This window comes from Solanum pennellii, chromosome 2, assembly GCF_001406875.1.
Source record: "Solanum pennellii chromosome 2, SPENNV200".
Lineage (NCBI taxonomy): Eukaryota > Viridiplantae > Streptophyta > Magnoliopsida > Solanales > Solanaceae > Solanum > Solanum pennellii.
Genome location: NC_028638.1, coordinates 57,532,974 through 57,545,570, shown reverse-complemented (window position 1 = coordinate 57,545,570; position 12,597 = coordinate 57,532,974). Strand labels below are relative to the sequence as shown.

Below are 12,597 nucleotides of genomic sequence, written 5' to 3'. Positions count from 1 at the left end.
AAAAATAATTTAAAATATAATAAAAATAAAAAATATATTGAAACGAAAAAAAATTAAAACAAAATAAAAGGAAGAAATTAAAAAGTAATCACCGGTAATTCACAGCCTCCCCAGCGAATTGGAGAATGTAACTAAACGCAATCAATTACAACATCTACATGGTGACAATGTAATTACATGTCAACCAAACCGAACAAACAAGGTAATTACATATTACCATTAACGCTGGAAAAACAGAGATTTCTGTCCTCAAAAGCAAGTTTGAAAAGCTGACTTGAGCAAGTTCCTTACTGGAAAGTAGTTTATTGTTAGACTCTTTAACTCCTCTATAGTCTCCGTAGATCTTCCCATCAAACCAGACAAGATCTGCAATCACTATGCTAGTTAAGTGGCGAATGGAATGAATCGCCAACGCTATCCTCAAATTGCAAATGAAGTCTAAATTAACATTTAGGTTAATTCATAAATGTTATCGAAGAACTTGAGATGTTATCCTAGAATGAGAACCATAAATTTGCCTAAATTTCAAGAGTAACGATCGTACATTTCAGTAGGCGTTTGGAAAAAATTAAAAATATAATGATTGAAAGTTAAAAAAAAAAAATTACTTGAAAGACAAAAAGTGCATATACCCAAACAATCTCGTAAGCTATTACAAACATGGAATGAAATAAGTCAACGGAATAATAGAACGTCTCGGTCTAGAAACTTACACAAATAACTCAAATTCACTCCCCTACATAATCACCAAAATCTTTCAGCCCTAAATTAGATTTAACACAATAAGCTGAAGAAATTAGCAGACAAAAACACAAACCAATTTGATATGCTCTTTACTTACAACCACAAGCTCTTTGATGAACACTAAACATTCACAACTAGTAAGAGTACCTATTCATACCATTTACAATATACTTGAAGGGTATGAGTTAGCCTGAGACATTTACATGTTTGGGAAGTACTCACAAGGTCACCAAACATCGCATGCCACCAGTCACGATCAGTCGTTAGCTTGAAAATTCTTGTAGGAAGTTCTGAAAGTTTGAAATGACGAAACAAACAGGAAATTGGAGGCTCAGTCGCTACTCTTCTCACTTCTGGCAATCTCACTACTTCCTTGTTGCCCTAGTTCTTCGGGCTCGGCCTTCAGGCTTCCCATTTTGATCCGATTCCAAGCTACCATTGTTCCCCACCTTCCTACCACTATCCCCAGAGAGAGTCCCCTGCAGAAGTATGCTTTTATGATTCGTGTAGAACATAACATGAAAAAAAAAGAGTATATTGGGGTGAGGGGGTTGCAAAAACCGATACAACTAAGCATCTTCAATCCAAAGAACGCAGTGTATTTATCATACTTCCCTCCCAATTTAAGTGGACCTAATTTGACTGCGCGCATACAAGTTGGAGTTTTATGGGTGCTTAAATATGTGAAAAATATTGGATATTAAAAAGGTATTGGATATCATAGGAAAAGTTCCTTTCTATGAGAAATATAAAGGCAGCAGCCTGGTACACAATGCATCCAGCATCTAACCAGGTTCTGGGAAAGGGCCGCATCCCAAGGGGTGTGCTAACAGTGTACTTTTAGAAAGGAATGATAACACAAACTAGGCTGCACCTACTTTTAGTGCATTCGACAAAATAAGGCTTGCCCTCTCAAGCCCCAAAGAAAACTCCACCCTTCGGACTCCATTTATATATTGAGAGGGGACCTGTTATCTAGGAGGGTTCCCAGTTGAAATCTATCATTGCATTCCATGTACACTGACGATAAGGATACATGCAGAAAATAAATGCAGTGCAAACAGGGAAATATTCCATAAATAAAATTACAAAAGTTGCTAATATTAAATCATCATTAAGCCGTCGCAACACTTGCATAGCTTGAACACATAACTTTAAAGAGATTAGAGCTTACCGGACTTCCTTCCGTGACTTTTCTCACATCGATTTCTGTCACTTCATGAACTGTAACAATCTTATCAATATACACAGTGGTTTCCTCTGCAGCAATGTGAGTTTGGTTAGGTAGTACTTCCAGGTGTTCAACATCTGGTGCATCTGGCGTTGGTAATAATGGACTAGAAAGAACCAGAAAATAAATGAAGTCAACAAACGAATATTCAATTTCTATTTAATGACATATAGAAGGGGAAGTGGGATGACAGAAAAATGTGTGCTACTTGAAATGTCAGTTAAAAAAACAGAGAAATACCAGGAGGCACCATTCTCGGTCAATTGAGATATAAAATCCCCATCTTCCCTCCGCCTTTTGTTACTTGGTGTTCGGTCAAGCAATGTATCAGCACATCTCTTAAGCCACGAGAATGGAGTAGAGAGAGTAGAAGATGAATTACCGTTACCTTTCATGATAGAAGAAGTACCTTTACTAACACCAGTATTACCATTCCCATCCAGACCAGATCCCAGAACTGAGGCATGCTTCAAAAATCTTTTTGCAGAAGGTTCAATTTCATTGGATGGTAGACCAGAATGTAACTTTTTGGGTGTGGCAATACGATCTGGTATAATCTTAACATCCTCCAATTTCTTCAACTGCTCAATCTGAGCAAGAATCTCCTTCCTATCAGCATGAAGTAATTCCCTTTGTTTCTCTAATTTCAGCCTTTGCACCTTAAGTTCTTCAATAGCATTATTTAGCTCTGCCCACTCCTTATCCCTTCTCTCACGATCCAAATTGATCTCTTTTCTCTCGGCATCTAGTTTGTTCAACTCCAAGCCAACATGTTCCAATTCCTTTTCCAGAGTCTCCCTGAGAGATGCAATATCCTGAAGTTCTCTTTTCTTATGTTCCTCAAAGGCCTTCTCCTTTTCCTTGAGATCAATTTCTATTTCTTCACGCCTTTCTTCAATGCGGTTCTCTAGCTCCTTTTTCTGCATCTCAACATCCTGCAAAAAGTTTTCGCGTTCTTTCTGAATTTTGTTAAACCATTCTGCACGTTCACCCTCAATCTCATACATGAAGGTTTCACGATCACGAGAAAGTGACTCCAGATTTTGCTTATGTTCTTCTTGAATTGCATTTTTCTCTGCTTTCAGGCTGTCACGGCTATCCTTAAGAATCTTAGAAATGGCCAATTTCTCTTCAGCCACACGTTCAGCTTCCTTCTGCAACTCTTCTCTTTTCTCATCGATTACCTCCCATTCAGTCTCAAATTTAGCTTTCTCAGCTTTCAACCGATCAGCCTCCTTTTCAATTTCTTCCTTCTCCGCTCTAATCATATCAATCTCTAGCTTTAGCCTTGTTTCCAGAATCAGTAATTCTTGAGTTTCATTTTTCATAGCCTCCACTTTTTCTTCCTCATGGTCGACGCATTTTCTTTTTTCATCCAGCATTTTCAGAGACTTCTCAAGATCATTTCTCATTTTGCTGATCCCTTCCCTTTCTTGCTGCAGAACTGTTCTCTGCAACTCTACCTCTTTTTCAGCTGTTTGGAGGTTTCTTTCTTTTTCCTGAATCACATATACCTTGTCTTCCAACTCTTTCTCCTTCTCAGCTAGGGTTCTTGACTGCCTCTCCAAATCATATTCCTTGTCAGTAATTAGGTCCTCCCGAGACTTAATATCCATATCTTTCAATTCCCAAGCCCGCCTCTTGGTTTGAATCTCATCTTCCACCAATTTCCGTTTTGTTTCCAACTCTGCCTCGATAGAAGATATCTTAGTTACCAATGTGGCCTCCTGATTAACCATAACCTGCTTACTTCCATCCTGCATGGTTCACCATAGTAAGAAGGTAAAGGGATCTAAAAGTAAAGGATAAAATCATAGTTTTCTCTTGTGCCAAAACTTACAATCTCCTTGCTTTGTATTTTTCCCTGTAATAGCAGTAGCTCTTCCTCTTTCTCGTTAAGTTCGTGTTCCCTTCTGATTATGCCCTATGATATATACAGCAATTGCTTAAATGAACTCCTCAATATGTTTCATCATAAAGAATCATATGCATAATAAGCACAACATTATGAAACAAAAAAAAGAAAGAGGCTCACTTCTTCTCTTGCTGATAGAGACTTCAGTTTCACCTCCAGATTGCGCTTTTCCTCATTCAGGGATTTGATGTCATTCTCGAAGTTAGATTTTTCATCTTCTATGTCTTTCTCACGTCTGTTCAGTTCTTGAGATCTGCTAAATATAAATTCTTCTCTCTTATTGAGCAAAGCCTGACCATCAAGTAACTCTTCTTGAGACCGCTGTAGAGTTTTCTGCCTTTCAGACAAAGATTGTCTCTCCAGTTGGATCTCTTTCTCTTTAGCTTCACACCTGACAGATCAAAAGAAAGCAACTTAATCATGTGCATGAGGATATTAAAATCACAAGTGCCTCCAGAGAGGATATCTTCATTCATACCTACACTACCTAAACATATGATCATTCTTCAGTTAGTTTAGAGGAACAACAAAATTGATCCTTTGGTGTGGAAAATTCATATAATTACTCATCTCTAAGTGTCAATAAACATGAATGCATAATCCCTCTTTTTAGGATAAGAAATTCCATTATAAGTAATAAAATTAGTCCCAAGTGGGTTAAGAAAGTAACCATATCCAAAAAAAAAAAAAAAGTACACCCAAACATATATGAATTTCATTCCTTTGATTTAAGCGACTCATCAATGAAATCCAGTCAACAACAACATACCCATTATAACCCCACAAGTGGGGTCTGAGGAGGGTTGGATGCACACAGACCTTACCCCCTACTTTCATGAAATCCAGACCACAGTTAAAATTATTTAAAACAGGCTTTCTATGCCAAAAGTACATATTCATGAACACCTACATTGTACAGAAGAGAAAGATTAACTATTATCCTGGTGAAACATCCATGATTTTCTTCTAACCAGAATTCCCAAAATTCATACTGCAGTGGATCCTGAAAATCTTACTTCAAGGAGGATAGAACCTTTTTTCTTTCCTGACAATAGTGACATCCGCATTCTAATGTTCAAAATCTAAGAATAATAGACCCGTTCCTCTACTCATTTCCACTTAAAAACAGACTTGATTGATAGCAGGACTCAAATCCGTGACGTGAGTCAACCAGACATCCCGGATTGTACACCTTTGCCATGGAATCAAAGTCCTGATGAGCTCAAAGTGACTAGCATCTTAGTGGACAAGGTACAACACATGCAAGCAGGTGAACCTGAATGGTCCTTTGACAACCTAACTACTATGGAAACATGAGTTCAGCACCCATCAAACTACACTACAAACAGAAAAACATCCTTGAAATAAGCTACAAGTACATACTCTGACTTGAATAATAATGTCTGTCTCCTAAGATCATCTTCTCGTGACTCAACTTCACGTAATTTTCTTTCTGCGGTACGATGAAAGAGGCTGGCTTCTGCTTCCAAAGATTCTGCTTTACGCAACTTTTCCTCCACATCAGTGTACTTCTTTTGAGCATCCTCCATCATGCTCTGTGCTTCAGCCAATTTATTCTCAGAGGCAACTTTTGCTTCAGCACATTCTGCTCGCATCTCATGCAACGCTTTCTCAATCTGTTGACACAACATGTCAGCAAGATAATGAAAGAAAGTGGAAAAACAAATAAGCAGAGTAATCATACGTTTGCAACACATTCTTTCTCAATTCCAAGAGCTTTCTTCAGATTAGCTTCAAGTTTCTTAGCTTCAGCCATATCAGAAAGGCGTGCAGCTTGTTCACGCTTGTACAAGAGTTCAGCCGACTCAGAAGCTGCTTTAAATTGCTCATTCTTGGAAACCCACTCTTTCCTTTCCAGGATGAGAAGCCCCATCTGATATTGATGGTCATACAGCTACATCCAGAATAGACATGCAATCATAAACCAAGTTAGCACATAAATAGAAAACATTCAGGTGCAATGAAGACAAAAACAGACAGTAGAAGCCTTTTTAGGATTGGTCCATCTGTTCAGTCAAATTAATATTTAAAGGGGCAAAGAGAACATTACAAGAAGGGAACTTGGGCAAATCAAACTATAGGTACATTCAGTATGGAAGAAGATGGTTTACATAAACAATGTTATCCGTGAAAAACTATTCCATTTTCTACAATTCAAGGTAATGAAATACTTCCAGGAGAACATATTTTGCTATATCAAACACACGCCAACGTTAAAGCCGCATGAACAAAGAAACATCAGTCTTAAAAGCTAAGTATTTTCCCTTGTGGCGTCTACTAAGAACTGAACAAAAAGAATGAGTGCAAAATCGACCCCCCAAAAAGGGAAGGTACATAATTAACCAATCAAAGTGAACAGACCTCAGTTTCGAGTTTGGCTATATAGGCAATAAGAGCTGCTTTATCTCTACGTTTAATAGAGTCCTCATCAAATCCAGCTTCACGGAGTCGCTTCCATATGACTTCATCTGTCAAAGGGGTTTTCGAAACCCTACCCAAACCAGAAATAGGGGTCGGATTCACCGGAGTCAAAGCCAATCTCCCTGACCCAGGACTCGCCATTCTTGATTTCACCACACAACTGACAAGTTTACAAAAACAAAATCAACTTTTTTCTTGAGAAATTGATCAATTTCTTGAGTTTTCTTGAGTTAATTATCCCTTCCCAAGAACAATGAAGGTATAATGGTGGACTCCACACAAAACTTTTTGTGCTTTCTTCTTTGCCTTTCTCTCTCTTTTCACTCACTTCTTTGCTTTGTTGGCTCTGATTTTTTCTCTTTCTACTTGTAAAAAAAAGTGAACTTGGCCTGGCTACTCCACCGTTTGACGAGTTGGAATCAATTTGAACTCTCTTGAAAATTGTACTGGGTTTATTTTAGCTTCAGTGATAAGCTAACCCCAGTTCAAAACGACGGCGTTTTTTATGGTATCGCTGAGTAGTTAAAAGGAAATCGTATTTTTTACCTTTATAAGCAGCTAATTTTGAAATTTAAAACTTTGATTGCTTTAGATTTTTTTGGTTTGACAAATAGAACCTTAGCTGGCAACGTCTATTTTCCAGATTAGTGAGAGGGTAAATTGTCTATTTAACATTAATGAATTTTACCTATAAATATTTTTGGTAAATAAAAATTTCTTTATACTGTCTAATATTGTAAATTAAAGTCATTATCAAGTATATAAGCTTCCATACTTTTATATTCCAAAGGGATTATTAAATCTAATACCCCAAAGTCAACCAAGTGAATGAGGTGATTAACGGAAGTGTGAATATTGCATCGATCTGTGTTTTTTAAAACTTTTAATGATTTACTTTAGCTAATAAAGGAAAAAAATTGCAATTACCTTTTAACTTTTTCAAAATCTAACTGAAATTCAAATTCATTTAAATGGTAAACTTAAGAACTTACAATCCTATAATCAATAATAATAGTAAAAAGAGAAATTGTGATCAAATAAAAATTTGTGGTTTCATTGAGAAAAAAATACACTTCAAATCCTTAACTTTAACCATTGTGTATGCGTTTAAGTTTATAAACATTCAATTACAATTACATTTAAGAGTAAATATTGAATTTTATAATTACACCAAAATTATAGTTTGACCTGATGCCATTTTATAATATACTAGTACTATTTTATAATATGGGATCTATATAATTATATTAATAATATGGATAGAAAGTAATTTAGGTTTTACAATTTCTATTAAAAAACCTAGTCAATGGAACCTTAGCTGGCAAAGCCTCTCATTCAGATTAGTGAGGATTAATTTACCATAATTTTAAATTAATGAAATTCACCTATAAATATACTACCATCGCAATGCATCGTTAAGTTTATAAGCATTCAAAATTATAATTACATTTTAGAATATAGTTCAACCTGATGTCATTTAATAATGTACTATTCTTTTTCCCATCTTTACTGGTTCATTATACTATTTTATCATGTCTAATAATGTTTTGCCAGTTTATAAAATCGATGAATAATTCACCATTTTATATTTGTTTTATCCTTATTAAATATTACTATTCACTTTTCAATATTTAAAAATGATCGACTTTAATAAATATGACTTGGTTATTTATTGTTTCTAGTTTTTGTATCAAATCAATAATAAATAACTATTGTTGCCTGTTGGACTGGGATAATTATATTTATACGTTGGCTAAAAATAACATGCATGATTTGCTGCCAAACATGTGTTTCTTGCAAAAAGAATTGATCCAAAACGTTTAATTGAAAAACATTAATTAATTAGCATTGCTGCCTTACGGAAGCTAAATAATTTCATTAGACTAACAAATGACACTCAAAATAACCTTTACTAGGGAGTAGTTGGCTTTTATTAATGAACTACTCACTACTCAGTACTTCTTCCATCAGTAAAACATAAAAGGAAATGATGCTTGAAGGAGTACTAGACAGAGTCAAGTCTTCAAATTCCTAAACTTTTCTTGCAGATGTGTAATTGGTGCTAGAAGTAGGAAAGAAAATGTTTCGTCTGTAACACGTCCATAAATTACCTTAAATAGTTGAGTACAAGAAATACCACAAGTGATCATGTCACTACAGTTCAATATGTGCACTGCAACTGGTGACTTATCCCATAAAAGTTAAATGCAATATTTACAATGACAAAAAACAACAAGGGATTTGTAGAACTAGAATATTTCTGATGTTAGGAAGGGCAAGTTAATTCGGCAGTTTCCTGATGAAGAAAATAATTATCTATACGCGGAAACTGCCTTCTTTTCATCATAGTGTTCATCCAACCAGCCTCTGATCAGTTTAATCTCACTTGACCTTTGATCCAGAAGCCAATCAGGATCTTCAGCAGTTGCAGCACGCAGATCTAAATGATGGGCACCTAAAACATAACCAAAAAAGTTTAGAGTTGTACAAGTACTAGGCAAGTCAGCTCCTGTGATTACAAGACATTTCCCAACCATGCATAGAAACATATACACTGGTGTCGAAGCCATTTACTCATTGAACATCTATAAAGAAAAATGAAATGCATCCTACCCTCAAGTTTTGTTTGTAAAACCCGTTACTTTACATCCTAGCCAATTCAGACATTATTTGATTGAAGTTGAAGAAAATGAGTATTTGGACTTGAAGTTGAAAAAGTACATGAATTTTTATTTGAACTTCTTTTTTTGAAGTTTTGCGAGCTAAATCCATTATTTCACTTGAAATGCTCCTCAAACCAATCTATTTAAAGTTGAAGTGGCGAAGCTACAAAATAAAATTTCATCTGTGCAAAAAATATTTCATCATTTGCAAGATTAGCTATGTCCATACTCCATCCTAAGAGGCGTTAAGCAGGAAGCAATATCAAATAAGCAGTGATATGACCTGAAAAATCAATAGACTCTAAAAGGTAGCCTAATTAAGTATTAGAACAAGACCCTGTATACGACATGGTTACAGGCTCAAACATCAATGTACATCAGAAAACAGACTATGAGCGACAGAAAGTTGATTATGATCTTTTTTATCAGAAAATTGACCTTGATCTTATGTTCAGTCAATGGCTCATCAACCAGCAAATGTTTTCTGTGATATCATCTTTAAGTTCATGAACTTTCAGAGTAAGCAAATATAGGGTATAACAGAGAGTAGAAACACAAATGACAGATATAATTTCCTCCAGAAGTTGGAGGCATACTATATGGCCTTTTTGTTACCTGCTCACATAAACTTCAATAAACCTGCACTCTCATCGTCAAAACTTTCATCACATAAAATAGTTGAGATTATGTGTTCCCACGGTAATGTAATATGTACTAGCGGAGAAGTAAAAGTATTATGTGTTGTTATTCTCTTCTGCATTATTATACTTTCCTTTCCATACGTGATTTTATTATGCTTTACTTGAGCCAAGGATCTATATGAAACAACTCATCTACCTTCACAAGGTAAGGTAAGGCTGCGTACACACCACCCTTCCAAGACCCCACTTGTGGGATTAGTTTTACACTGGGTATGCTGTTGTTGTGTTATGGAGAAGTTAATAGAGTATTAGTAGCTGAATGTGCATTCTTCAAGTTGAATTTCAATAAAAAGACCTGAGAGCCTAATGGTTTCTGCTCACTAGCTATAAAGGCGAAAAGAGGAAAGCAGGACGCCATCACAACATTGTGATCCAATTATAAAATAGAAGAACCATTAAAAGGAGAAAGCAAGTGTTCCAAATGATTGTCATTTTTATTTGAAAAACATGTTAGCTGTGGCGCTTAAGATGGTAGTGATGTGCTTACCGCAGCCTGGGCATTATAAGGAATTACTAATAAATTAAACCAAAAGAAGAAAGGGAGAGATGGTTATAATTGACGTCAATCACCTTTGTTTGAATAACGAAGAGGATGAGCCAATAAGGTCACAGACATTTGACACATCAACTCAGCAGACAGAAACAACAACAGCAGCATATCCAGTAAAATTGGTGATTTGTTTTAGAGAAAAGATGACAGATAGTTACACTGTTACTTTTTTTTTTTTGGATGAAGTGAGTTGTTTCATTACCGGCATCAAGAAGATGCAAAGAGTACAAAAGTAGATATACGTTACACTGTTACTTATATCCAAGTGTGATGATAATGAGGAATTTTACACAGAATAGTTAGAGAATTACCTTTCTTAGTTGTTAGCGCAACTATAGTTTCCGACACATCCCCTAGAACACTGTAAAAATGTTTTGACATGTAATTTTAGTTAAAACTTTTAGATTCAGTTCCATAGTCTACATAAGAATAAGAAACTAAAGAGAAAAGAATACCTGCCACCACTCCAGGGATCTAACAGGCCATTTGAGAATATTATGTTACTACCAAAGGCTTTTAGCGCACTCTTGAATGCCTTCAGCACAAGAAAAAAACAGCAAATAACTCAAACGAGGGAGCTGAAAGAAAATAAAAATCAAGAAACCAAGCAATTTAGAACCATTACTACACTCTAGATCCTGGACAATGTCCAACCACTGGAAATACCATTGAGATCCATATTCTATGCATCCTCCAAACAAGCAAATTTATTATACACTGGGTAATAAACCTAAATGACCATTATAATCTTATTTTTAACTCTACAGAAGGGTTATATAATTTCCATGGAACTAGTAAGGGATATACATAGCATTGACAAAGTTTTGCACATTGTCATACATGTCCACCAAATTCAGTTGTTATCCATGTCGGCCTGGGTTTGACATGAAAATCTTTCAAGCACTGCTCTTCATTCGACTTTGGATCATAATAAAACTCTGGAAACATGCTAGTTGTCATGTTACTTGCCATAGGCATAATCATCTCAGTGCATGCCTGCAGACATAGTATGAAAGATATAAGCAACCTAGTCGGATTTCAATAGTAGCACATCCCTTTATGACTTAGGAATTCAAATTATGAGCAACTAAGCAAGAGAGTGTATATTTATCCTCACCATACCTGCCAATCCCAACCACTCATACCATGAGGATCATCATTCAGATTGAAGCAGTCAACTTTACCGGTGTAATTATAATAGATACTAATTCCTTCAAATATACGCTGCAACACACTAGCTCCATCAGGCAAACTATCAATCTTCCTACATACCTGAAAGCAAAGGGGTTGGAAGGATATTATTCACAGAAAGAAATCGTTCTACCTAATAGACTACTTGTTGATCACCATGCAGGGAAAAGACATATGTTATCTACTACATAGTATCAATTACGACCTAAATGCTTTTCCTCATAAAGATGGCTTCTGCATGATTTATTGTAATCTTGAAAATACAGGTATCTTTGCGGAGAGTATAAGGTCCAGTGCTAACCTCTTTTATGGGGCTTCCAGGTAAAGGCATCAAGAAGTCGGTAGGATAGGGGTAGTTGACCATTGCCAAGTAACTATAGGCAGATTCTAACCAGTTAGACAAGTTGTCAATACTCTCCAGTTCCCTGCCACTCACAACGTCGGATCAAATTACCCCAACATGAAACTTAAATTTTCATAGGTCAATGACACTGTTAGCTAACAAGACAACAAATGGTGGTGTGATAAGCATCTTACCTACAAATGTGGAAAGTCTTTGTAAGTTGTGCAAGTCCACCATCTATCTGTCCCACCTTGTTAATCACATCCCAAGACTCTTTGATAGTGTTAAAGCAACTCATACTCTCGCGCTGCAGAAGGTGATACAGCAAGGATGTCATAAATGCTAAACTAGAGCTTTAGGAAGAGGATTACAAAAATGAGATTAGTGAAGGATCCTTGTCTTAATTTGGGAAGGCAAAAATCTGGATCGAGTCAGTCAAATGTGATTGGATTTTCGGCCAAGTCCATACAAGATCCAATGTATGGGGTTGGGATTGATATTTGTGTGAATTAAGTACTAGTCATGAAGTGGATGGTGTAAAACTTTGCAGTGATTTGTAAATCTATTTTATAGTTTATAAATTACAATGCGCTCTACAGTTTTTATACATTAAAAATTTCCATATTTTATTGTGCTCCAAATCTGAACTATAGGTAAACTTTCCTAACTAGGATCAATTTAAGTCCTATATATCTCCAGATTTTAGACATATATGATATGACGGCATAATAGTCTTCAATTGCACAAAAGTTGTCCAGAGAACTAAGTAGACCAAAACCTAACAAGGTTCCCATCTCCCCACCACCCACCCCCCCAC

At 36.0% G+C, this 12,597-nt stretch overlaps 2 protein-coding genes across 3 annotated transcripts in view; both read right to left on the bottom strand.

Annotated features, from left to right (window-relative positions):
• Positions 1–604: 604 nt before the first annotated feature.
• Positions 605–6,758, bottom strand: LOC107011190 (protein CROWDED NUCLEI 4). The gene is made up of 8 exons (XM_015210586.2): positions 6,273–6,758; positions 5,596–5,805; positions 5,274–5,527; positions 4,011–4,281; positions 3,816–3,899; positions 2,216–3,732; positions 1,919–2,081; positions 605–1,223 (listed from the first exon to the last, which is right to left on the bottom strand). The coding sequence occupies exons 1-8, from the start codon at positions 6,471–6,473 to the stop codon at positions 1,110–1,112; spliced, it is 2,814 nt and encodes a 937-aa protein (XP_015066072.1). The 5' UTR covers positions 6,474–6,758; the 3' UTR covers positions 605–1,109.
• A 1,657-nt stretch (positions 6,759–8,415) lies between these two features.
• Positions 8,416–12,597, bottom strand: part of LOC107008789 (lysosomal Pro-X carboxypeptidase) — a 6,167-nt gene continuing 1,985 nt past the window's right edge. The window contains exons 4-10 of one of the 2 annotated variants that reach the window (XM_015207967.2): positions 11,975–12,087; positions 11,739–11,862; positions 11,369–11,518; positions 11,087–11,242; positions 10,702–10,781; positions 10,558–10,607; positions 8,416–8,787 (exon numbers count right to left, since the gene is read on the bottom strand). In XM_015207967.2, the coding sequence (XP_015063453.1) occupies positions 8,645–8,787; positions 10,558–10,607; positions 10,702–10,781; positions 11,087–11,242; positions 11,369–11,518; positions 11,739–11,862; positions 11,975–12,087 (816 nt within the window). In that variant the 3' untranslated portion in view covers positions 8,416–8,644. Of the gene's footprint in view, positions 8,788–10,554; positions 10,608–10,701; positions 10,782–11,053; positions 11,243–11,368; positions 11,519–11,738; positions 11,863–11,974; positions 12,088–12,597 lie in introns of those variants that run through there. The other variant, XR_003576861.1, reaches the window with a different exon arrangement.